Genomic DNA, 22,196 nt, shown 5'->3' with positions numbered 1-22,196 from the left:
TCCCCCTCAGACCTCGCGCCGCGCGGCGCGCGCACGCGCAGTGCGGCGGCGAGTAGGTCATAGGGCACCACACCTCCAGCGGACCTCGGAGTCTCGCGCATGCGCGGTGAGGCCAAGGCGCCTAGGTGGGGACCTTGCCTCAGGTGTCTGCTGTCGGGCCTGACTCGGATCTGAACGTTTGTGCCACCTACACTACGGTGGCAGACGCGGGCTAGATGCTGAGGAGACAGCCTTTAGACTTACTTTAAATCTGGAGTCCTCCTTGGGAAGCGGCGTACACCACCCCGCCTGCCCGCCGGCTCCTTGTGGTCCAGGTACAGCGCTGGGAACCGGTTCCCCAGGAACAGAAGACCCCGGGCGGCGTGGGCTGGGCGGTATTACCGCCCCTCACGGAGTTTTGTTTTCTGCATCAGGGAAACCCAGTCCTGCTGTCCAGGGATTTGGCCGCTCTGATCGACTCCCTGGAACCCAGAAGGAACCGTCGTGGGCCGGCCTGCGCTGACCCGGTCACGTCCCCGGTGTCGTCATCCTGCGCCTCCGGGAAGCCCCACTTTCTCTTCCCCAAATTCTGCGAAGGGGCGTGGAGCAACCACAGGCTTTCTCGCCCCTGAGACTGCTGTGGTTAGTACATACCGGCGGCAAAGATGCCTGGGAAAAGGTCCCTAAACGCCGCAGTCATCCGGAGTGCCAAAAGGGAAAGGAAAGCAATCACCCTCGACGTGAAGTTAGAAGTGTTAAGACGGTTTGAAGTGGGTGAGAAGCTCAGCCAGATCGCAAAGGCCTTAGGCCTTGCTGCCTCTACAGTGGCGACCATCAGAGATAATAAAGACAAAATCAAAGCGAGTTCACAAATAGCCACTCCTTTGAGAGCCTCCCGGTTGACTCGCCACCGAAGTGCGGTCATGGAGACCATGGAGAGGTTGTTGCGCTTGTGGCTTGAAGACCAGAGCCAGCGAAACGTGCCCCTGAGTGTCACCGTTATTCAGAAGAAGGCCAAGAGTTTGTTTGATGACTTACAGCGTGAGCAAGGTGAAAGCTCTCAAACAGAAAAGTTTAATGCAAGTAAAGGGTGGTTTGTGAGATTCAAGGAACGCCACTGTTTGCCCCACTTCAAGATGAACATTGCAGCTCCTGCCAAGGAGGATGAATATCCGGAAATACTGAAGAGCATCATTCAGGAAGGTGAGTACACCCCCCAGCAAGTTTTTAATGTGGATGAGACAGGTCTTTATTGGAAAAGACTGCCTGAAAGAACGTTTCTTTCAGTAGAAGAGAGAGCTCAGCCAGGATTTAAATCATCCAAAGATCGCTTGATGCTGCTTCTTGGTGGCAACGCAGCTGGGGACTTCAAGTTGAAACCCCTATTGGTGTACCACTCAGAAAACCCCAAGGCTCTGAAGGGGTACTCCAAGCCCAATCTGCCCGTGATTTGGCGCTCAAGCAGAAAGGCTTGGGCAACCAGGAGCATCTTTCATGAATGGTTCACATATTTTTTTTGCCCTGCCATTGAGAAATACTGTGCCCAAAATAACCTGACCAACAAAGCCCTGCTCATCTTAGACAAGGCACCATGCCACCCAGTCAATCTGAGCCATCTGTCTGATAATGTAAGAGTGGAGTATCTTCATGACAGCACAGCTGACTCGATCCAGCCCATGGGTCAAGGTGTAGCCTCTGCCTTCAGAGCTCATTACCTGAGAAGGACTTTTGAGCACATCCTAGAAGCAACAGATGGGGAGGATACAGCAGAGATCAGGGAGTTCTGGAGAAACTACAGCATTGTGGACGCTGTGGACAACATCGCAGTAGCCTGGGGGGAGCTCAGACCAGCAACAATGAACAGTGTGTGGAAGAAGATTTGGCCTGAGTGTGTTCATTTCCAGAGTGCTTCCCAAACAGATGGCATTGCACAGCTTCAACAAAATATTGTGATCCTTGCCAAGAGTGTGGCTGTTGGAGAGGTGGGAGAAGCTGATGTGGACCAGCTGCTGCAGTCCCACGAGGAGGGTCTCTCGAATGAGGAGCTGATGCAGCTGGAGCAGGAGCCTGCAGGAGAGGAGGAGGAGGGTGAAGAGGCTGCCCCTGCCCTGCGCCAACTAACCACACGGGAGCTGTCAGCAGCCTTCTCACATTTTGAGGCCGGCTTGCAGGTCCTTACCAGTAACAGCCCTGATGCCGTGTGGAAACGTCAAGTTTCAAGAGCAATCAATGATGCAATAAGCTGCTACAGGGAGCTGTACAGTGAGAAGGAGCGGTGCTCCAAACAGCTCTCCTAGGTGACCTCAGTGCACAACACACTCCACGGCAGGAAGACCAGACATGACAGGGCAACCTCCTAGGTGACACCTGGCCAGGTCTTGGCTTCTAGATGTTTAACATCCTTGGAAACCCTGCTTCTGGTACATTCATTTTGACACTAAAGAGCATCACATCTTGTTACTGAAATTGTGCTTAAATGCACTTTAAGAAGATTGAAAGAAAAATCCAGGAAAAGTTATTTAAAACACACAATGAGGAGACCAGCCCTGCTAGACATTGAAACACACTATGAAACCTCTGACTGAATCAAGGAGGTACTCAAATGTGTAGAATACAATAGAAAGTCTAGCAGTAGATACAGATAAGTTTTTTTTAATAGTGCAGGACAGCTAGATAAAATTTGGCAAAAGCTAGTTAGTTCACACCTCACAGCACACACAGGAATAAACAAACAGACGAGGGATCTAACTGTAAAAGCTGAAACAATACAAATGCTACACAACCCATGGATATATGCCTCTTCCCCATGGGTGATCAGGACGATCTTCTGTAACTCAAAGCCCAGGTGAAATTTAAGATTAATCAATTTGATGATATGAAAATGTAATAAAATTTTTCCATGAGAATAAAAGAGGACAAACAGAGTCAAAGGCAAACGACACACTGGAAGAAAATTTCTCACAGATAATGAGTTAATATCTCTGATATGTGAAGAACTCTTAAAGATTGAGAAGAAAATACCAAAAACCCCATAGAAAAGTAGACAAAAGATATAATTCATAAGTAAGTAAATTAGCTCTTCAAACATAAGAGAAGTGCAGATGAAACAACACTCATACCATTTCTCATTATTCAGATCAGCAATAATCAAAAGTATGGCTACACACTCCACTGGTTAGGCTGTGGGGTCACAGGCACCCTCATTCACTGCTGGTGGGAACACAAACTGGTACATCCATTACAGAGGAGTATCAAGCACTAATACAAAATATATTTATTTTGATTTAACAATCCCACTTTTAGGAGGATACACTTCCAACAAAAGAAAATACAGATGCATGGATTTTGTTGCAGCCTTGTTTGTAACTTCAAAACCTAGGAAATAGCCTGAAGAGTCTCATGTAAAAAGTCAAATATGAAACGGTGCTTGTACACAATGGCGAGTTAGACAGTTGTAAGTGATGATAACTACAATAATAGAACAAGGGCGAACTTAACTGATGTGGAGTGGTTTCCAGGATATATTATTAATAGAAAAAAAAGCAACATCAGGAGTGGAGTATGCTACCTTTTGTGGAAGAAAGACAGGGAAGTAAGAAAATACGCATACATCATACTCATTTGTACAATAAGAAACAAAGGTGGGAGAAATCAGACTAAAGAGATTGGTTCCAGAGGTGGGAGGAGATATAAACTTTTGTACCTTTTATGAAGTTCTGACTTTGGGGACCATGTTAATATACTACACAAACAAAAGTAAACAAGGATGGGGAAATAAATCAGTAGACTACCTGAATGGAACCGTATTTCACAGGAACTGCACACCCACAATGAAGAAGCAAAAGCAAGTACTTTTTGACTGTATGCCCTTGGGCTATAGACAAATATTAAAGGCTCGTGAGTAGCCTTATTTCTCACCAGCGTAAGTGACCAGTCCCAAAGGTGCTTTCTGTGTACTGTTGGACTGAGCAAATAAGGGTACTCTGGATAAGGGAGCCAGCTTTCTCACTGTCGAGCAAGGAAATAATAAACATAAAAGAGGGAAAGAATGACTTGTGTTGTTTTGAAGTTGGAAGTTTCACTGTGAACTCATGGTTTTTAATGTTTATAGACCAGAAAAGAAATAGATAAGGAGAACTATTTCCACACTACTGAAAGGACCTATGGGCAGTGATCAGCCCAAAAGTGAGCACACCCAACTATCACATTCATCCTCCACCAGAAGATCCCAAGGCTCCTCAAGAAAAATGACTGGTGTCAGGGCTGGGACTGGGGCAATTACTAACTAAGCCTGGAACACTTTCCTGTGCTAGAAAGTAAGAAAGTGCCTAAAGAGTGCCAGGAAGATGTCAGTCAGCTGGACCAAGTGGACCAGAGCGTTTTGAGTAGGACAGATGACAAACTGGACCCATCCACCACTTTGGTGGGTGGAAAATCCCACCAAAAGTGCAAAGCCCGAGTCCAGTCAAAAAAAACCCACACTGAAGGAAAGTCTTCAGAATAATTTATCTGTGATTTTCTGTGTCAGAGTCCTGAACCCTTCCAGATTAAAGACTAAAATGACGTGGCAACCAAGTGGCTCAATCTGAACACGCTTGCTGTAGGCTTTATGGTCGGCATCCACGTGAGCATCCTGATGTCATGACTACGCCGTAGCTGTGGGAGGCATGTCCTTGCTGGGGTAACACAGGAGCACTTAGAGGCAAAGGGGCACCATCTGCAACTTCCACCAGATGGTTCAAAAGAAAGTGTGTGGAGAAAGAGTAAGGCAAAATGGGGAAAATGTTAACATTCACGGAATCCAGGAGATGGGTACCTGGGAATGTGTTTGCAGCACTTCTGTAAACCTACAGCTGTTAAAATTAAAAGTTTAAGAAAAACTCATCCTCATACCTGAAGTGGGTGGGTGGAGACTGCATGCTCCCTCTGATACCAAAGTGTGGCTTTAGTTGTTTGATGTGGAGGCGCCAGCGTGGGCCCACAGACAGCCCACACACACCCTTCCCCCACCCCTTGTGTCGCACACTCCTGATGTTTCTTTGAGATCATCCTCAAAACCAGAGGTCGTATCTCCAGAGAGAAATGTACATACACAGAGGTTTGAATGTCATTTGGGAGGGGGTCTCGGGTTCTCCTGAGCTCCAAGGGCCCTTTCAGTGAGTCAAACTTGAAGACCAGAGGTGCTTCTGGGAGCTAGACCTGGGCCGGCACTGCTTACACTGAATTAACATGACAGTCCTCCCTCTGGGAGGACTCAGGAGAGAAGACATAGGTTCTGTTACAGAGCCAGACTGGGCTCAGCACTTCCTGGAACCCAAAAAACCCCACAGGGTGTGCTTTAGTGCAGCCTACAGAGGTGTCAGCACACTGAGGCCAAGGTCAGGTGCCCCATTTACACCTGACCCTGTGGGAGGGGCCTGTGGGCTCTGACTAACCCTGCAGCAAACCCTGCTGTGTCCACAGCACCCAGCCCACACAGCTCTCCTGGGAGGCCTGCCCATACTAACTGGTTCCTCTGGGTTCTGTGATGTGGTCTCAGAAAGACCTACACGATTCCGTTTAAAGACTCTGTCACCCAGAAGGGGGAGGAGGAGAAGACGTGATGTGGGAGGAAGTTTAAAAAAAAAGAGTCAACCTTGCCCAACAAATGGCTACTGACATTTCTTACGGACACAGTGACTGTAACTGGAATAACACGATGCTGATTACAGAGTCCATTTGGGAGAAGCCAGGATCCCTGGGACAGAAATGTGATGCCACAGTGAGACGTACAGATCTGAGGTGTAGGAAGAGGGTGCTCAGCCTTTAACCCCCTAGACCCAAAAATGGGAAGCAGGGTGGCCCCATCTGGACCAGCCCCCCACACTGACATTCTGAACAGCCCAGCACAGTCAGAGGGTGGCCTAAAGTCCCTGGGCAGGGCTTCCCTGGGGTGCAAAGGGGCATGGAGGGGTTGGCACTGTCCTTACCCACCCCCCACATTGGCTCAGCTGGCCTCCCTGTTGGCCAAGCCTCTCCTTGCGCTTCCCAGTCAAAGGTGATGGATGTCCAGGTGACAGCCTCCCGCCCACCAGCCACCACATGTGTGTGTCAGCCCCAGGTGTCAACAGCCAAGCACAATCCAGGGCAAGAAGAAGGCCAGCAAGGCCAGGGCAGCCTTCCCCTGGATGGTCCCCACAAATGCATCTTCCCCACTGGGTCAGTCCTCCATGCCCGGCTCCCTCTGCCTGCTGGTGGCAGGACCTCCCACACCTCATGAGTCCTGCCTGGTGCTCCCCTGAGCAAGTATTTCCAGTGCCTGATCTCAGTTCCCCAAACATAAGGCCCCGGTTGGGGGGGTCTCTGAGTGATCCGGAGTCCTCCATAGGCACACTCGGTCCAGGTCTACTGTCCCCTAGCCCTCTCACCTAACCTTGACCTGCCAGGGGCACGGTCTTGCCCAATACCTGGAAGCACACTTCCTCACTGGGTGGGACTCCCTCAGCCACGCAGCATGAAGCACCAGAGTGAGCTGGGCTGGGCCAAGGCAGGGGCGGTTAGGAGGTGAGATCTCCACGGCAGCCAGCAGCCCCTGGAATGATCCTACTGGCGAAGGCCCCAGAGAGAGAACCCGGGGGCAGGGGCAGGGCCCTTGGGAGATAGTGATGAACACAGCCCCAGCCAGGGACAACCAGGGGACCTCAAAGAGGCCAGGGGCTGGGGGAGGGGCCTCCAAGTAGAACCCACACCATCCACCACAGGCAAAAGTCAGGCTAAGACTGCATCCTCAGTCTTGTCGGCACTCCCGGAAGACTTCCAGGATTTCCAGGATAGCCAGGGCCCAGCAGCCTTGCTCCCAAGGTGGGCAGGGTAGGGTGGGGGGCTCTTGACCAAAGGGGAGGTGAGGGATGCTCCCCCCACCTGACCCTCAAAGCTCTGCAGTGGAGGAAGGGTGTACATCCTGGCCCTCACAGCAGCCAAACCAAAAAACAGACACTTCAAGCCCCAACACGAGCCGGGGGACGGTGGTCCTGGTGGTGCTGGCTCAGCAGTGGCGGGGTCCAGGGGCCAGACCCTAGGTCTCCACAGTACAGGAAACATGTTGACTGTGGCAACGGCCAGCAGGACAGACAGGCCTAGAAGGGCTTCCATTGCTCAGGCGTCCAGGTCTGGACCAGGCTCCCGGAAGAGCGACTGCTTCCGCAGAGTGAGGCGCGCACACCTAGGGCACGTGGTGGAATTGTCGTAGTAGCAGTCCCTGAGGGAGACAGGAATGGCCATGAAGAGGGGGCTCCACAAGTAGAATTGTAACCCTGAGTCTTCACAATATTCCTTTAACAGACAGGAGCCTGCAGCAGTCTCACCCAGGTGTGCTGGCCAGGCCTGTATCCCATACCTCTGCACAGACATCCCAAGGGGCCACACCTATCACCTGGTACCCTCTGACCCTCTCAGTGACTCCCCTCCCTGACCTGTTTCCACTACTGTGTGAAGCGCCCCCCGCCCAGGGCTCTGTGGAGGTGCACACGGTTTCCATGGCAGCTTAATTTTTGAAGGGGACACAGCAACATTTGATAGGACACCACACAAACTGCCAGCTCAAGGGAGCTCAGAGTTTCAACACTTTCTGCTACAGTCCTTACTGAGACTGCAGTCCAGCTCTGCTGATCTATGAGGTTGCGGGTCACTCTGAGAAACAGCAAGGGCCAGGAAAGTCCAGTGTGGACAGAAACAGGGTGGTGGGGTCCCATCTGAGCCCAGTGTGACAAGCTGTGTGGGCCCCACAGGCACACGCCTACTGATAAGTGTACTTAGAGTTTAAATATCTTCTTCCCACTTCTGTGTGTCATTCTTCCTAACATCCACAAGTCTTTAGGACATAAATGCTTCCATTGTTGAACCTAAGTACTTAATAAATAAAACTGTTGGGTATTTCTTGTGGCCTAGGGATGTTTGAAAAAAGAAAATCACAAAAACTAGAGAGCTTAGGAAGCCCCAGCCTCAGTAAACCTAAGTCCCATTTGAAACCAGGTGGCAAAGGTCAAGCCCCAGCCTCTCCCCACCCAACATTCCCAGCACCTGTCTCTCCCACACCTGTCTACAGTCTATGGAGGCGGACGCTCACACAGACCTGTGGAAGACGGCAGAGCAGTCGGCGCACACGGACGTGTGGCTGTCAAAGGGGAACAGCACATCTCCCTCCCGGCAGAGCTCGCACACAAAGCCCTTGGCCTGGCACCGCTGCGGGCGAGGTGGGGAGGTCAGTGCCCACTCCCAGGTGGGGGGGTACATCCTCCCGAGCCGCCCTCCCACCTCCCCACCTGGCTTGTGGGGGCCCACCTCACAGTCCAGTTTGATGTGCTTGGCAAACAGCGTGTGGGTCTCAGCCAGAGAGCAGCCCAGCCGGCCCGTGTGCGTGTCCAGCAGGTCCTGCACCGAGTACATCTCATCGTTCTCCACAAAGTGCTGCCGGTCCTGGAGCTGCAGGCGCAGCCGTGTGACCCCAGGGCCGCCAGACCGGGGCCCTTGCCTGCCCGGAGCCCTCTTCCCAGCTTTATCTTGTCCACACATCTCACCACCCAATGCGCTGCTTCCTACTCTTCCTGTCAGCCCAATCTGGAGAGTGCACCCCTAGGTGAGGGCCAGGTGCCGCCCGCTCTGCTCGCTGCTCCCCAGGACCCAGAACACCGTCGGCCGCAGCAGGCACCCAGTGAGCGCTTGCAAACAAGTAAGTAGGTGAGCCGCGAAGTGTTCTGTGGTTGGCCCTCCCTGGGTCCACTCTGTGCAGGCTCCCGTGAAGGCTGCAGGGCGACACCCACTCTCTCAGTGCTTCTCGTGCTGACAGAAGCAGAAACCACTTCTGTGGGTAGAATGCTTTTGTGGGTAGACCTGGTGTTCCCTGGAACAGTGCGGAGACCCTCTGCTGACGGCGCAGCACACGCTCAGTGTCAAGCCTTCCCCTCACAATCCTGGTCTGTTTCTTGCCCTCCTGGAGGACCCCTTCCCCACCCCACCCCTCCCCTACCCCGGGGGGCGGGTGGACTGACCTGCAGGAGCAGGCGCGCTGCCATGGCCTCCCTGCAGGTGATAAAATATGGCTTCATGAGCAAGATATCCTGGCGCAGCTTCTGTGGACAAGAGGGGCAGGTGGGCATTTCTGGCCAGAGCAGGGGCTGTGCCAGGCATGTCTTGATGGCCAGTGTAGGTGGGGCGGGGCTGGCTTTGTGGGAAGCTTTGTCACTTTACACTCTGGGTCAGTAGAGGACTGTAAGTGCATTCCCGTCCCCCCACGACAGTCCCAGCTTTGAGCCCTCCAGCAGAGCTCAAGGTCAAGCCACAGCTTCACCACCAGGCAGGACCCTAAACTTCCTTCGTGCACAGTTGCTCCCCACCCGCCTCCACATGTGAACACACCCCTTGGGAATCACCTGAGCTTGCATCAGACTGCCCAGTTGAACCCAGATTCCCTCCTCAGCTCAGTGGCCCTGTGCCTCAGCTCCTCTCCAACAAGTCCCATTCCTCTCCGCACCTGCCTGAGGCACACCCCACCCTGCCCTCCTGCTGAGTGCCAAAGAGAGGACCCTCAGTAACACACAGGTCCTCAGAACACCGACCAGACGTGGCTGGGCCAATGTGAGGCTGCTCTTGACAATACACACTGGGATGCAGACTAATACAATACAGACACGCCACACGATGTATCTCAACAAATGTGCATGAAATAAAAGACATCACTGAGATGAACTTCATTTTTCTACTGTGGTTGCTAGAAAATTTCAAACTGCCTCTGAGCTTCGCGTCCTATTTCGTAGTGACTGGACAGTTGCTCTAGCGACTTTAACTTAAAGGACAGTAGGGGAGGGGGGTGCCCAGCGACACAGGTGGCATCTCCTCACACAGCTGCGAAGGGAGAGCAGGGTTGCCCCACGCCCGGCCCTCCCCTGTCTTACCCGGATCTCTACTAGCTCCTCCACATAGTTGAACAGCAGAGGATTGATCTCCCGGAGCCGGAGCACTGGCCTCGACATCATCAGCGCCAGGTAGCGCATGCTGCCACGGGACACCTGGGCAGAGGGACGGAAAGGTGCCACCTCTGCACTCTGCCCCGCCCCCGCAGCACCGCCCTGGCTCGGGCCCCGCCCCACTCTGCCCCACCCCGAGGCCCCGCCCCACTCTGCCCCACCCCGAGGCCCCGCCCCAGTCTGTGTCCTGACCCGCCCCCGCAGCCACGTCCCACCCCCCAGCGCTCCGCCACGCCCCCGGCCACACCACGCCCCCACCCAATCCCCAGGGCGGCACCCCTCGCTCCCCGCTCTCTCTCCCCCCGCACCTTGCGCGGCTCGAAGTCCCAGTTGTGCACCACACGCGCTGGGATGACAGCCAGATCGTTCCAGTGGCAGTGGCTGCAGTAGTACTGGCCAGTGTAGTCGCACTGCCGGGCCTCGCTGGGCACGCCCCCTGTGGAGGAGATGTCCCAAAGTCAGGGAGACCGGAGAGGTCCCCTCCCCCAGCTGCACCAAGGGTTCCCCACCGCCCGGCCCCACCCCTGACTCGTCCTCTTCTAAGCTGCCCGGTTTCCCGTTTCCCATCAGCCCCTGACTCGTCCTCTTCTAAGTCGCCCCGCTTCCCGTTTCCCATCAGTAAAATGGGACAGTAGATGGGGAATCCCTTGAGTCAATGTCAGTGTGTTTCTAGGAAGGCCTGACACACAGGGTGTGAGTGTAGTGTGGTCTTCCCATGGGGTGGGTTTTCTGTGATGATGCAGTCACAGGAGGGAAACTAGCCCAGCCCTGCAGGGACTCCTAGGGGAACCTTGATCAGTTTGGGCCAGCGTGAAAAGGTGCCACAAGCAGTCCTTTCTGGCTTCCCAAGGAGAGGAGCTCAACTGCGCATTCCTCCCACTTACTCACGCCCGCTGCTGATAGCAGGGCACCCTGCCCAGAACAGCTCCCCTCAGCCCTGCACCCTGCCCAACTCCCACCCCCCACCCCGGGGGCACTCACGCAGAGAGATGGGTGCTCGGCATTCAGCACAGCGGTAATCCTGGCTGTCCAGGCCTGCCTCAGGGCAGATGTTCAGCTCATACTCGGCCTGGTGGCTGACTTTGGACCGCACACAGGGCTTGGAGATGAGGTTCAAACACTTGCTGTGACAGCGGTAATAACACCCTGGGATGGGGGCCCAACAGCAGGCCTCTTAGGAAGAGCGCCTCTCTGCAGCCCAGGATGACCTTCAGCTTCTGGGACCCCCAGGGGGCTCCACTCGGCTTCCCAGACCAACCCAAGAGCCTCTCCAGGTGCCACTGCAGGTCCCCAAATGTCCCCACCCCAAGCCTTGCCCTGAAGGTACGTGCACACCTTTCCCCCAATTTGAGACTCAGAAGTCCAGGGGCCTACCAGCCATGCCCACTGGGATACTCAAGGGGATCAAGGCCAAGCCATCTAAGTAAAACCCGGTTCTTCCTACCCAAATCCACCCCAGCTTGCCATCTCAGATTTCAGGGACTCTGTCTTTCAACCTCCTGAGACTACAAACTGGGAAGTCATCCCGACTCCTCTCTTACACCCACGTCCAGTCCTTTAGCCACAGTTGCACTTGGCCCTTCTCATCTAAATGTCAGAGTCTCACCCTGGTCAGAAGGCCATCATTTTCCCTCCACCATGCCACACTCAGCTCAGCAGGTGGAGTTAAAACCTAAGTATATCCACCCACATGGCCCCAGTGCACTTAGAGAAAAGCCCCCTGCCACCTCTGAAGCACCTCTATGCCACGCTGCTCTCTGCTCCTCGTCAAATACGCTGGACACACACTGACCACAGGCCTTTGCACAGACAGCTCCCCTGCAGAAATGTTCCTTCTCAGATATGCTCCTGGTTTGCCCCTAACCTCCAAGCTTTTTTATTAAATGTCACATGAAGCCTTTTCATTTCACCCTAAAATAGCAGCACCCCACCCCCTGACATGCTTGTGCCTCCCCTAGGCTTCTTCACTATTTCTAACATATCACATCACTGACTCATTTGATTTCTCATCCAGAGCAGCACGTCCAATACAGTGATGTGTTTCTACAATGTCCAGTGGGGTGGCCACCAATCTTGCATGGCTACGGTGTACTTGGAACATGCACAGTACAACTGAGGAGCTACTTATCTATGTTCAATAATTTAAATTTGAAACGTTACATGTGGCTAGTGGACTTAAGCCCAGTGAAGGCAGACACCTCTTGCTACACCCACCACACACTGCAGGGTTCTGCAAATACTGAGGACTCGATAGAGAACCCCTCTCCCTGGAGACCTAGACTGCCAGCCCAGAAGGGCAGTCTGGTCTCCGCCCACCTGTGCAGGTGTACCAGGTCTGAATGAGGCCCCAGATGACTGTGTTACACTTGTCACATGTCTGCTTCACACTCTTGCTCTTCTCCTTGTAGAAGCGGTGCTCAAGAAGGACTCGAATGTTGGGCTCATCCTCACTGGGGTCCTAGGGAGGAGACCAGGGAGGGGTCACAGCTCCTTCTGGGCACATGAGTCCCTTGACTGCATCTTCCAGGCACCACATATAGCAAAGGTTACCACAGACCCCTCCCTTTACAATAGAACAGGGTGCCCGGTCAGGCCTGGTCCACTGAGATTACAGACCACCTCTGTACCTAGGTGCTGCGCCAGGGCCACATTAGGGCCAAGGGCATGTGAGCAGTACTGAGGGGCACTCGCTGCCCTCCCTGCTTTGTTTCGGCTGGCTGAGAGCAGACCCAGATTGGTGGAAGCTGTCCTGGACTTGCCAGGGACGAGCAGAGCAACATTAGAGGGGGACCTGCGGTCTCCAATGCCAGTAGCTGCCAGATGGGCCCAGGGAACCCGCAGCACTTCCATGTGAGTAAATCTACACAACCAATCCTTTAAGCCACTGTCTTTCGGGGTGTCTGAGCCCATACTATTGCCTTACCTATATTCTAATGAACCTACCACTGTCCAAATCCTATGGACTCATGAACCAGACTCAAGGACTACATGATGGACCCCAGTGGTTATTGGCTTCCAGGATCCATGACCCCTTCTGTTGTCATCTCCAGGGAACCAGGCCACGCTCTGGGTCATGTGGTTCAAGGTGGGACTAACTCACCCACCTGCTTCAGTGGGTGGACACATGACCCAAGACTACAGGCAGGATCAGAGCTGGGCTGAGGGCCCATCACTCCCCCAGCCCCCACTTCAGCTCTGGCTGCTGGTGGGGGTGGGCCGGCACCCACCTTCAGCTCCTGCAGCTTCAGCCGGAGATGAATGAGTCTCACCACGGCGTCCTTCTGCTTCTCCGAGTGCTCTGGCAGGTCCAGGATGACTTGCTTGCACTCCTGGATGGCCTGCCGCAGCTGCTGGACATCAGAGGCCAGGAACAGGCCCTGCTCACATGGGGGAGGGCAGTTTGGGGACGATGATAGTCAGATTGTGTGTCGTTGGGCCCAGAACAGATCTCCCCACCCATCTCGAGCCCTGATGGCCCAAAGACTTGCTCAAGGCCCAAGACCATCAGCAGCAGAGGCAGGCCCCAGCCCACACCACCTGCCCGCTCTCTGGACATTTCCACCCATGGGCCTCTGGAGACCTAACTCACAGTGTTCTTCAAAACACAACTTCCCTCTTTTAGAAATCCAATTGCTTTTCTGGCTGTGCTATCTCGCTTGCTTCTACAGAACTTCCTCTTGGATGAAAGCAGGGGAAATGACACTTGTCTGTCAAGAAGGAGAGGAAGTGGCCTCTGGTTCAATTGCGAAGCTCAGAGATACCCCTGGCTGCCACCTGCCCTTGGGCCCAGCACCTAACAGGCTGACCCGAGCTTGGGTCCAACAAAGCCCTAAACTTGGGCAAGGAAACAGGCTAGGTCTCAGAGTTAGAGGCTGGGGCCCCAAGAAAGGGGTGTCACTGCCCACAGGAGTGCAAAAGTAGGGTTCAAACACATAACTAAGAGGAGTGTATGTACCTGCAGAATGTAAAGTTAAAGTCCACATGACCAGCAAAATGAGCAGCAAACGAGAAACGGGGGCTCAGGTGAATCTTAAAGTCCTATGTTATTGTTACCATAGCATCTCTCTCAAACAACAGTTGGAGATAGTTTGCAAAGATTTTGAAACTTTAAAGGAATTATTAGAGCTCTTTAATTAAAAAAAAAAACAAAACAAAAAAACACCCCACAAGGTTTTCATGGAACAAAACCTAGCTCAGACAGGAGTGGCCCTGCCTAGCTGAGCAGGTGGTGGTGGGCAGTGGCTGCCCTCGCCTTTACCCTGCAATGGACCACAGGATTCCCCAGAACCCCAGATGGAATCAACCCCCATATTTGCTTTGTAGTATCCTGCATGGAGGGGAGAGAATGGCTGCCCAGGAGGACAGAGCCCAGGCTTCCAAACACCGCATCCAACCCGTTTCCACAGGCCGGCACACAGGTATAAGGTGGGAGCCGGGTGTCACACAGGCCTCAGACTCCACACCTAGGAGGCCCAGCTGAGATGGACGTGGCCAACTCCTCAAACTCTGGTCGGAGGGGGGTCACCTTGTCCACCCACAGACCCTGAACCTTACCACGGGGCGAGCGAAGTGGTCCTCAGACAGGCCAAGATCCATCACACGCTCTGGGCAGCGGGACTCTGGCTCCCCGGGAGGCAGCTCAGGCAGGCGTGCTGCAGCAGGGCAGGTGGGGAGGGCGGCAGAGAGACGAGTTAGCCTGCCACCCCAGGAGCGCGCTGCGGGGCCCTCGGGGAGCAGGGAGCCCACAGAAGTGCCCAGGGAAGCAGGGCTCTACTCTGGGGTGAGCCCCGTGTCCACCAGCAGAGGACCCTGTGTCCTTGTGGCCACAGGACAGAGCCGTGCAAAACCAGGGTTACAGAAGCACGCCAGTTTCTAAGGCTCACAGATTGTGTGTGCATCTGTGGCCTGGAGGAGGACCTCTGAAGGGCTACATACCAGGACATGGGAGCCCCTGTGTGGACTCTGGCACCCTGTGCGCTCAGTCTGCAATCTCAGGGCTCACATCCTGCTGACCTCTCACCCTGCAGGGCTTGGCTCTGAGTTCACGCCCCGAGTGTTCCCTGAGGAAGTGCCTGCTGTGTGCGGCCCCTGGGACAAGGCAGGCAAGACAGTGAGACATCCCCGCCCAGGGGCGTGTTCATTCTCCTGAGGACCGATGGGGGAAGCAGTCTGATCTGTGAAGAAGCCACCTGCATGCACCCAGGGGGAACGACCTAAGAGGATGAGGGCTGGCGTGAGCAGGGCAGACCACCTACACAACCCCAGCCCCCCGCATCCACCTTGAGAAGTAATGTCCGGGGCCTCCTCGCCAGCCCCCTGCTCATGCTGCTGCTTGTTGAAGGGGTTGAGATGGACCTGCCGGAACCGGGCGAGCTTCTCGTCATATTCCATAGCACCCTACCTGCAGACAGCAGAGCAGAGCAGAGGTGGGTGTCCAGAACCCAGGTTCACTGGGGTCTCCTTCCCTTTTCAAGTGCCTGAGATATCAGAGTGGAGACCTGGCCCTCTCACTTCCCCTGGAGGGTCCAGGCCAAATATTCCCACACCATGGCCTCCCCTCCCCCCCCCCCCGCCCCCCGCAGCCCCTCCCCAAGCCAGCTCAGCCCCCACAGCTGGCCCCTCAGTGAGAGCAGTGATGCCCAAGTCACCGATGGGGCAGGCAGGGCTGGAGGTGCCCAGCCAGACCTCCAGCACAGAGCCCCTTTGGTCCTGCACACATTGCCTGGCCAGCCAACACTCAGTGCCTCCCTCTCGCCCAGGACCCAGGGTGCTCCTTCCCTGACAGAGCACCCAGAAAGCCCAGCCAACAGAAGGCTCAGTGCTGATGCCAGGGCTCAGGCCTGCCGTGCCACCTGCAGTGTGGCCCAGGGCAGGACCCACCTTAACACTGCCCTGTGGAGAGGCCTCCTGAATGCTCTATAACCACCATGCGGCCTGAGCCCATGGCTGGCCCCATACCCCGGAACCCAAGGGCACAGGCAGCAAGTGCTGAGCTCACAGCTGGGAGCTCAGCAAACCAGACACACAGGGCTGGTGGCTCCCGAGACAGAGGCCCACACTTAACTAGCTGACCCACATTCCTTAGCTTCTCTCTGCTCCAAAGACAAAATGAGTTCACAGGAGGTTGAAAGATGTTTTCAAAACTTTGTAGGAAGGACATGGATGTTGGCTATGCTCTACTGACACCTGGGTTGCAGTCTGAAATAACCTGTAACTATAAAAGGCAATCCTATGACTCCTGTGTGCCCACACACACACTGAAAGGAAAACTGAGCCAGCGGCAATGGCCCGAAGCCACCCTTCACCCCTAGTGTTGCCCTGCACCTGGGCGGGGACCCCCACACCTCTGCGGGACCTGTCTGCCTCTGGAGGGATGTGGGTTGAAGGTTCTGGACCGGTAGAACTGGCACCTGCAGACCAGCTACCTACTGGTCACAGCAGGGCAGGACATGGTGCCATGAGCCCAAACCCCTATCTGCCTTATAACCTGAGGTCTCTGGGAAGCTCACAAACTGTTCGGCTCTGACGCCCAGCACCTCCCCAGATGACAGGAACCACAGCGTCCAGGGAAGCCTCCAGAATGCAGGGGAGACCCAGCTGTCCCCATACTCACCAGACCCTTCTTCCCAAGTGGTGAAGAACCCCTGGGCTGCTCACCCCCAGGCTTCATTCAACTGAGACACAAATAAACTTCTGCTTAAACTACTGTTATCGGGAGGAGGATTTCTGTCTCTTGCAGCCAAAACAGATCCATACTAATCACCCCCAACAGACTGTGATCAGCAGGCAAATTGGCCCTACTCAAATCCACACTCTATCAGCTCTAGCTGTGTGACCTGGGGCAAATGCCTAAACCTTTCTGTGCTTTGAGCTGGCATGTTTCAAGCGGGGATAATAAGAGTATCCGCTGTAAAGAGATACAGTCTAAAGGAAACTACAAACTGGAGACTAAGCATAGGTGCATGGCAGTGACACCACATGCCAGTCAGTCCAGCCCCCAAAGACTGGAGGGTCAGGACCACCCCCATGGGTCTCTCCTCAGAAACCTCTCAGGGTTTTACAATATAGCCAGAGGCATTATAGAGAACAGGATGACATTCCTGAAAAAACTAGAAATAGACTTGCAATATGATCGTGCAATGCCACTCCTGGGCATACATCTGGAGAAAACTGTAATTCAAAAAGATACACGCACCCAGCATCCATCACGGCACTATTCACAATAGCCAACACGTGGAAAGAACTTAAATATCCATCAACACATGAGTGGATAAAGATGTGGTACAAATATACACAGTGGAATATTAGCCATACAAAGGAATGAAATAATGTCATTTGCAGCAACATGGATACAACTAGAGATTACCACACTAAGTCCAAAAGACAGATACCATGTGCTATCCCTTAAATGTGGAATCTAAAATATGACAAAAATGAACTTATCTGCAAACCAGAAACAGACACACGGATGTAGAAAACAGACTTGTGGTTGCCAAGTGGTTGGGGGCGGGGGTTGGATTGGGGTTATGGGGTCAACAGATGCAAACCATTATATAAAGGATGTATAAACAAGAAGATCCTTCTGTATAGCGCAGGGAAATATAGCCCACATCTTGTAATAAACCATAATGGACAAGAACGTGAGAAAGATATCTGTATCTGTGACAGAAGCACTTTGTTGTGCACTGGAAGCTAACACAACATTGTAAATCAACTACATTTAAATTTTTAAAAATACACAAAATGCACAGGTTCTTAGGCCTTAGTCAGAAAGAAAATAAAATATGGCCTGAGGAGCTCAAAGGCAGGAACACTGCTCAGCTGCCCTTCTCTGGGATATAAGCCCTCCTGGAAATCACATTTCTCATTAAGCTCCTGATGGGTAGGCCAGGCAGAGAGGCCATGGATGAGTGAGTGACTGGGGTAACCTTACCTCTCTCAGCCTCAGTTCCTCTCCTGCCAAAGTTAAGAGAATTGCATTTTCCAGGGAGAAGAGGGTACCAGGAGCAGCCAGAAGGGGCCCTAATGCAGGGGCCCAGCTGACAAAGTACGCAGCAATGGCTTAGAGGAGAGCAATAGCAACCCTCACCACCCAACCAGGTTCACCAACAGAGAGCTGCTGCTGCTGCTGCTGCTAAGTCACTTCAGTCGTGTCTGACTCTGTGCGACCCCATAGACGGCAGCCCACCAGGCTCCCTCGTCGCTGGGATTCTCCAGATAAGAACACTGGAGTGGGTTGCCATTTCCTTCTCCAATGCATGAAAGTGAAAAGTGAAAGTGAAGTCTCTCAGTCCTGTCCGACCCTCAGCAACCCCATGGACTGCAGCCTTCCAGGCTCTTCTGTCCATGGGATTTTCCAGGCAAGAGTACTGGAGTGGGGTGCCATTGCTTTCTCCGCCAACAGAGAGCTCTGCACCCCAAATTCAGGCCTGACCTCGCAGGTGCAGGCCGGAAGGTGGACACTGAGCAAGCAGCATGCAGAAAACCCACTAGTCCACTGTCTCCCCTTCTCCAGAGACCTCCTCTCACGGGGGTCGGGGTGAGGAGCCCACGACTTTGCACTTAGAGGACCCTGAGAACAAAGCCCAGCATCTCTCAGGCCCTGAGGAACACAGGGCTGAAGCTCAGAGGTGCCTGAACCAGCCTTGCCTGTTCTGCTTGTGACACAGCCACCAGAGGTCCTGTCATCACCCGGCTACCACCAGAGGTCCCTAAACTTCGCCCCAGAGGGGACAAGGCGATGGTGCACCCTAGCTGCTCACAGCCATCAGGAGGCCTCCAGGACCCCACCGGGAGCAGGGCCGATACTGTCCCTTTAAGGATTGCTTGCCACTGAAGCTTGGCAGCGCCACCCCCGCCTCTGGGTGACGCCACCCCAAAAGGGCCTCCCCCACCTTCACCCACAACAACAGCAGCAACATACACTCTGGGGACCCTCGCTAAGTGGCTCCGCACAGGGCCAGGTGTCTTCCACCACACCTTGTCCGTTTCAGAGATGAGGAAACAGGCTCAGAGTGGTCCAGCCCCAGGGCACGGTGGCACAGCTGTGGGGTCCCTTCCGGCCTCTCGCATCCCACAGACGCGCGCGGTGACAGCTGGAAGGGGTGACAGTGTGCCCGGGGATGGCCTTCCCAGCTAGACCGGGACAGAGCGGGATCGGGGCAGCTGAGGTCCCCAAGCCCCTCTGCCCCCAGGTGATCGCCCGGGAGTCTGAATCCTACTTTGCGCCCGGGCCTGGGCCTCGGCCGGGCTCCTCGCCCCCTACGCCCCGGTGTCCGTTTCGGGAGAGAGGCTCCCCGGGCTCCGGGGCGCGGTGGCCCGAGCGTCCGAGTCCCCGCCACCCAGAACCCCGCCCGCGCCCCTCCCGCCGCTCACCTGACCACCACCGCCCGGGTTACATTGTAGCCGCCCCGCCGGGCTCGTTATAGCGTATCCATCGCCGCCCTGGATACACTGTATCCGCCTCGCTCGCTGCTGCCTCCTGCGGTCGGGAGGCTCACGACACAGCGGAGTTTGCGGGTCCCACTCCCGGACCCAGGCCTTCACCTCCCAATCGAAGAAATGGGTGACCCTTCATGCCAATTGTTGAAGATGGTGTGAAATAAAATTCACGCTTCATGGAAGACAAGGAAATTTAAACACGAAAAATTTCTCTGCCCTTTACGTGCCTCTCTCCTCGCTGTGCATCTGATCTGCATTTATGCATCTGCCAAACCACCCCCATCGGGGCAGAAACGCCTCCTGGAATTCAGCACAGCTGCTTAAAAGATAAGGTCACTTCCTGAACTTCTTTGCCAGCAAAGGTCCCTATAGTCAAAGCTGTGGTTTTTCCAGTAGTCATGTATGGATGTGAGGGTTGGACCATAATGAAAGATGAGCACCAAAGAATTGATACTTCCAAATTGTGGTGCTGGAGAAGAGTCTTGAGACTCCCTTGAACTGCAAGGAGATCAAACCAGTCGATCCTAAAGGAAATCAACCCTGAATATTCAATGGAAGAGCTAATGCTCCTTGGAAGCTGAAGCTCCAAAAACTTTGGCCACCTGATGGAAAGAGCTGACTCATCAGAAAAGACCTTGATGCTGGGAAAGACTGAGGGCAGGAGAAGAAGGGGACAAGAGAGAACAAAATAGTTGGATGACATCTCCAACTCGATGGACATGAGTTTGAGCAAACTCCGGAAGATGGTGAAGGACAGGGAAACCTGAAATGCTGCCGTCCATGGGGTCACAAAGAGTTGGACACAACTTAGCAACTGAACAGCTTCTTGATCTTGTGAGGGGCCATGATGAGCTTAGATCTGAATGATGTAAACTGTGGATTACACTCCTGTGCTCTGTCTCAAGAAACTTGTATAACTGTGACTTCTAATGGCAAAACAGTCCTTGGAGCTTGCTGAGATGCTGTTCTTGGCTTATAATCCTCAAATTTGGATTGAATAAAAATTTCCATTTATTTCTTAGATCACCTGATTGATTTTTTGCCCACAATGGTAGGTTGGGGCGGGGGTGGGAGTGAGGTAGCACTGACTAGATTTTCCATAATCACAAAAGTTTTGATTTAAATCAAAACCAAACACTCTTTTAAAAATTGGTGGGACCTCCCTGGTGGTCCACTGGTTGACTCCACACTCCCAATGCAGAGGGACCAGGTTTGATCTTCGGTTAGGGAACTGGATCCCACATGCTGCAAGTAAGGGTTTACACATCATAACTAAGGTTCAGTGCAGCCAAATTTTAAATATGTGTGTGTGTGTGTGTGTGTGTGTGTGTGTGTATAAGAAAAAAAATGGTGTTTGATTTTCTTTTAAACCCTAGCAATTGTGGGGAAAATGGAATAGGTGATCGCTGAGCAGAAGCAGCAGCTGTGCTTGCCTCCACCACGTTCATCACTGGTTGGGGAGAGGTTACTGCAATGCTACCCATTTCACAAGAGGAGGAAACTGAGCCACTGTGAGACAAGGGGCTGTTCAGTGCAGGTGGGAGAGGTGTTGGAGAAGCCTACTGCTCTCCAGAGGCCCCTGCTATGGTTCTCTCCATACTTATTGTCACTGCCCTATGTCCTACATCTTGTACTTTTTCACTTTATTTTTGTCTTTCTCCACAGGCACCCCCAACCTCCACCTGGCACCAGAAACTAAAGGCTGCAGGCAAGGGTTTTGTTCGTTTTCTTCACTGCTTTGGGGCCTAGAACAGTTCCTAGGTACATAGGTGCTTAGTTTCAGGGACTAAGGAAGAGCTGGCCTCATTTCACTTGTGCCCCCGCTCCACCAACAGGGGCCCAGGCCGACTCTGACTTAGCAGGGAGAAGGCTGGCGCAGCCCCAGAATGCAAGGAGCCAGACAGTAAACAAAGGTACACATCAGTAAGAGACGTGAGGCACAGCAAGAAAATAAACAGGATGACAAGGGAGCCAACAAATTCTTACTCTCCAGTGCTGCCAAGGGTAAGAATGAGGGAGGTGGGGGACAGTTGGAGGGGATGTTCAGGAGCGGCCCTTGTAAACACGCTGGAAAGTGTGGGACTCTCGGGGAGACACTAAGCTGCCTCATAAACGGCTCCTGCTAGAGGAGAATACGGCCCTCCTCCAAAGGCCCTTGGAGAAGGAGACAGGGAAACGCACAGATGCATCCACACCCATGTCCCCATTGCACCTGGGCTCAGCAGTGCCCCAGGGAGCAGATTCCCACCCGTGTGAGGGTCCTGGTCTGAGGAGGGTGCCTTCACATCCCGCCCATGGTGACTCAATTCCCTTCAGCTCTGCCTGACTCTATCCAGTCTTGGACCCCCTGTAACTCTGATCCATCCTCTTTGGGAGGACCACCACCCCGGTCTCCACCCACACTTGTGCTGGCAGCAAACTCCACATCCAGTCGGCATGCTGGGTTTTATCACACTCATATGTGCACCCGCTCATTTATTATTATCTAAGCAAGATGTGTTCTTTCCAGTGAGTCCATCTGGAATTTCAACTCCCAAAATATGAATAGGACATGTCCTTTTCCACTGGAGAAACTGCCCTAGAGAGGGGATGTGCCCTGCCAGGTGGCGTGACAGAGTTGAGGGTCACCTGCTTCCCACGCTCACTTGTCCCCCTTCACATCTGCTGTGGTTCCCACCGTGGTGGGAGCAGTGACAACCCCAGTATCCTCCTGTGTTCCTGCCCCCAGCAGCTGGGGTCTTGGGGCAGCTTTGTCTATCTCCAGGCTTCAGCCTC

The 22,196-nt window shown here is 53.7% G+C and overlaps 2 protein-coding genes across 2 annotated transcripts; one reads left to right on the top strand and one right to left on the bottom strand.

Moving 5' to 3' along the window:
* Positions 1 to 644: 644 nt before the first annotated feature.
* On the top strand, positions 645 to 2,276 carry LOC128063437 (tigger transposable element-derived protein 1-like). Its single transcript, XM_052656198.1, has one exon. It carries the CDS (start codon positions 645 to 647, stop codon positions 2,274 to 2,276), a length of 1,632 nt encoding a protein of 543 aa, XP_052512158.1.
* Positions 2,277 to 4,563: 2,287 nt separating this feature from the next.
* Positions 4,564 to 19,426, bottom strand: DEF8 (differentially expressed in FDCP 8 homolog). The gene is made up of 12 exons (XM_052655550.1): positions 19,356 to 19,426; positions 15,260 to 15,381; positions 14,535 to 14,632; positions 13,208 to 13,357; positions 12,297 to 12,438; positions 10,962 to 11,126; positions 10,289 to 10,416; positions 9,909 to 10,022; positions 9,006 to 9,086; positions 8,299 to 8,439; positions 8,090 to 8,199; positions 4,564 to 7,216 (listed from the first exon to the last, which is right to left on the bottom strand). Exons 2-12 carry the CDS (start codon positions 15,369 to 15,371, stop codon positions 7,114 to 7,116), a joined length of 1,344 nt encoding a protein of 447 aa, XP_052511510.1. The 5' UTR covers positions 15,372 to 15,381; positions 19,356 to 19,426; the 3' UTR covers positions 4,564 to 7,113.
* Positions 19,427 to 22,196: the final 2,770 nt, after the last annotated feature.

This window comes from Budorcas taxicolor, chromosome 18 (genome assembly GCF_023091745.1).
Source record: "Budorcas taxicolor isolate Tak-1 chromosome 18, Takin1.1, whole genome shotgun sequence".
NCBI classification, from domain to species: domain Eukaryota; kingdom Metazoa; phylum Chordata; class Mammalia; order Artiodactyla; family Bovidae; genus Budorcas; species Budorcas taxicolor.
Note: the sequence above shows the minus strand (reverse complement) of the source record. Positions and strands in the feature narration are given on the sequence as shown.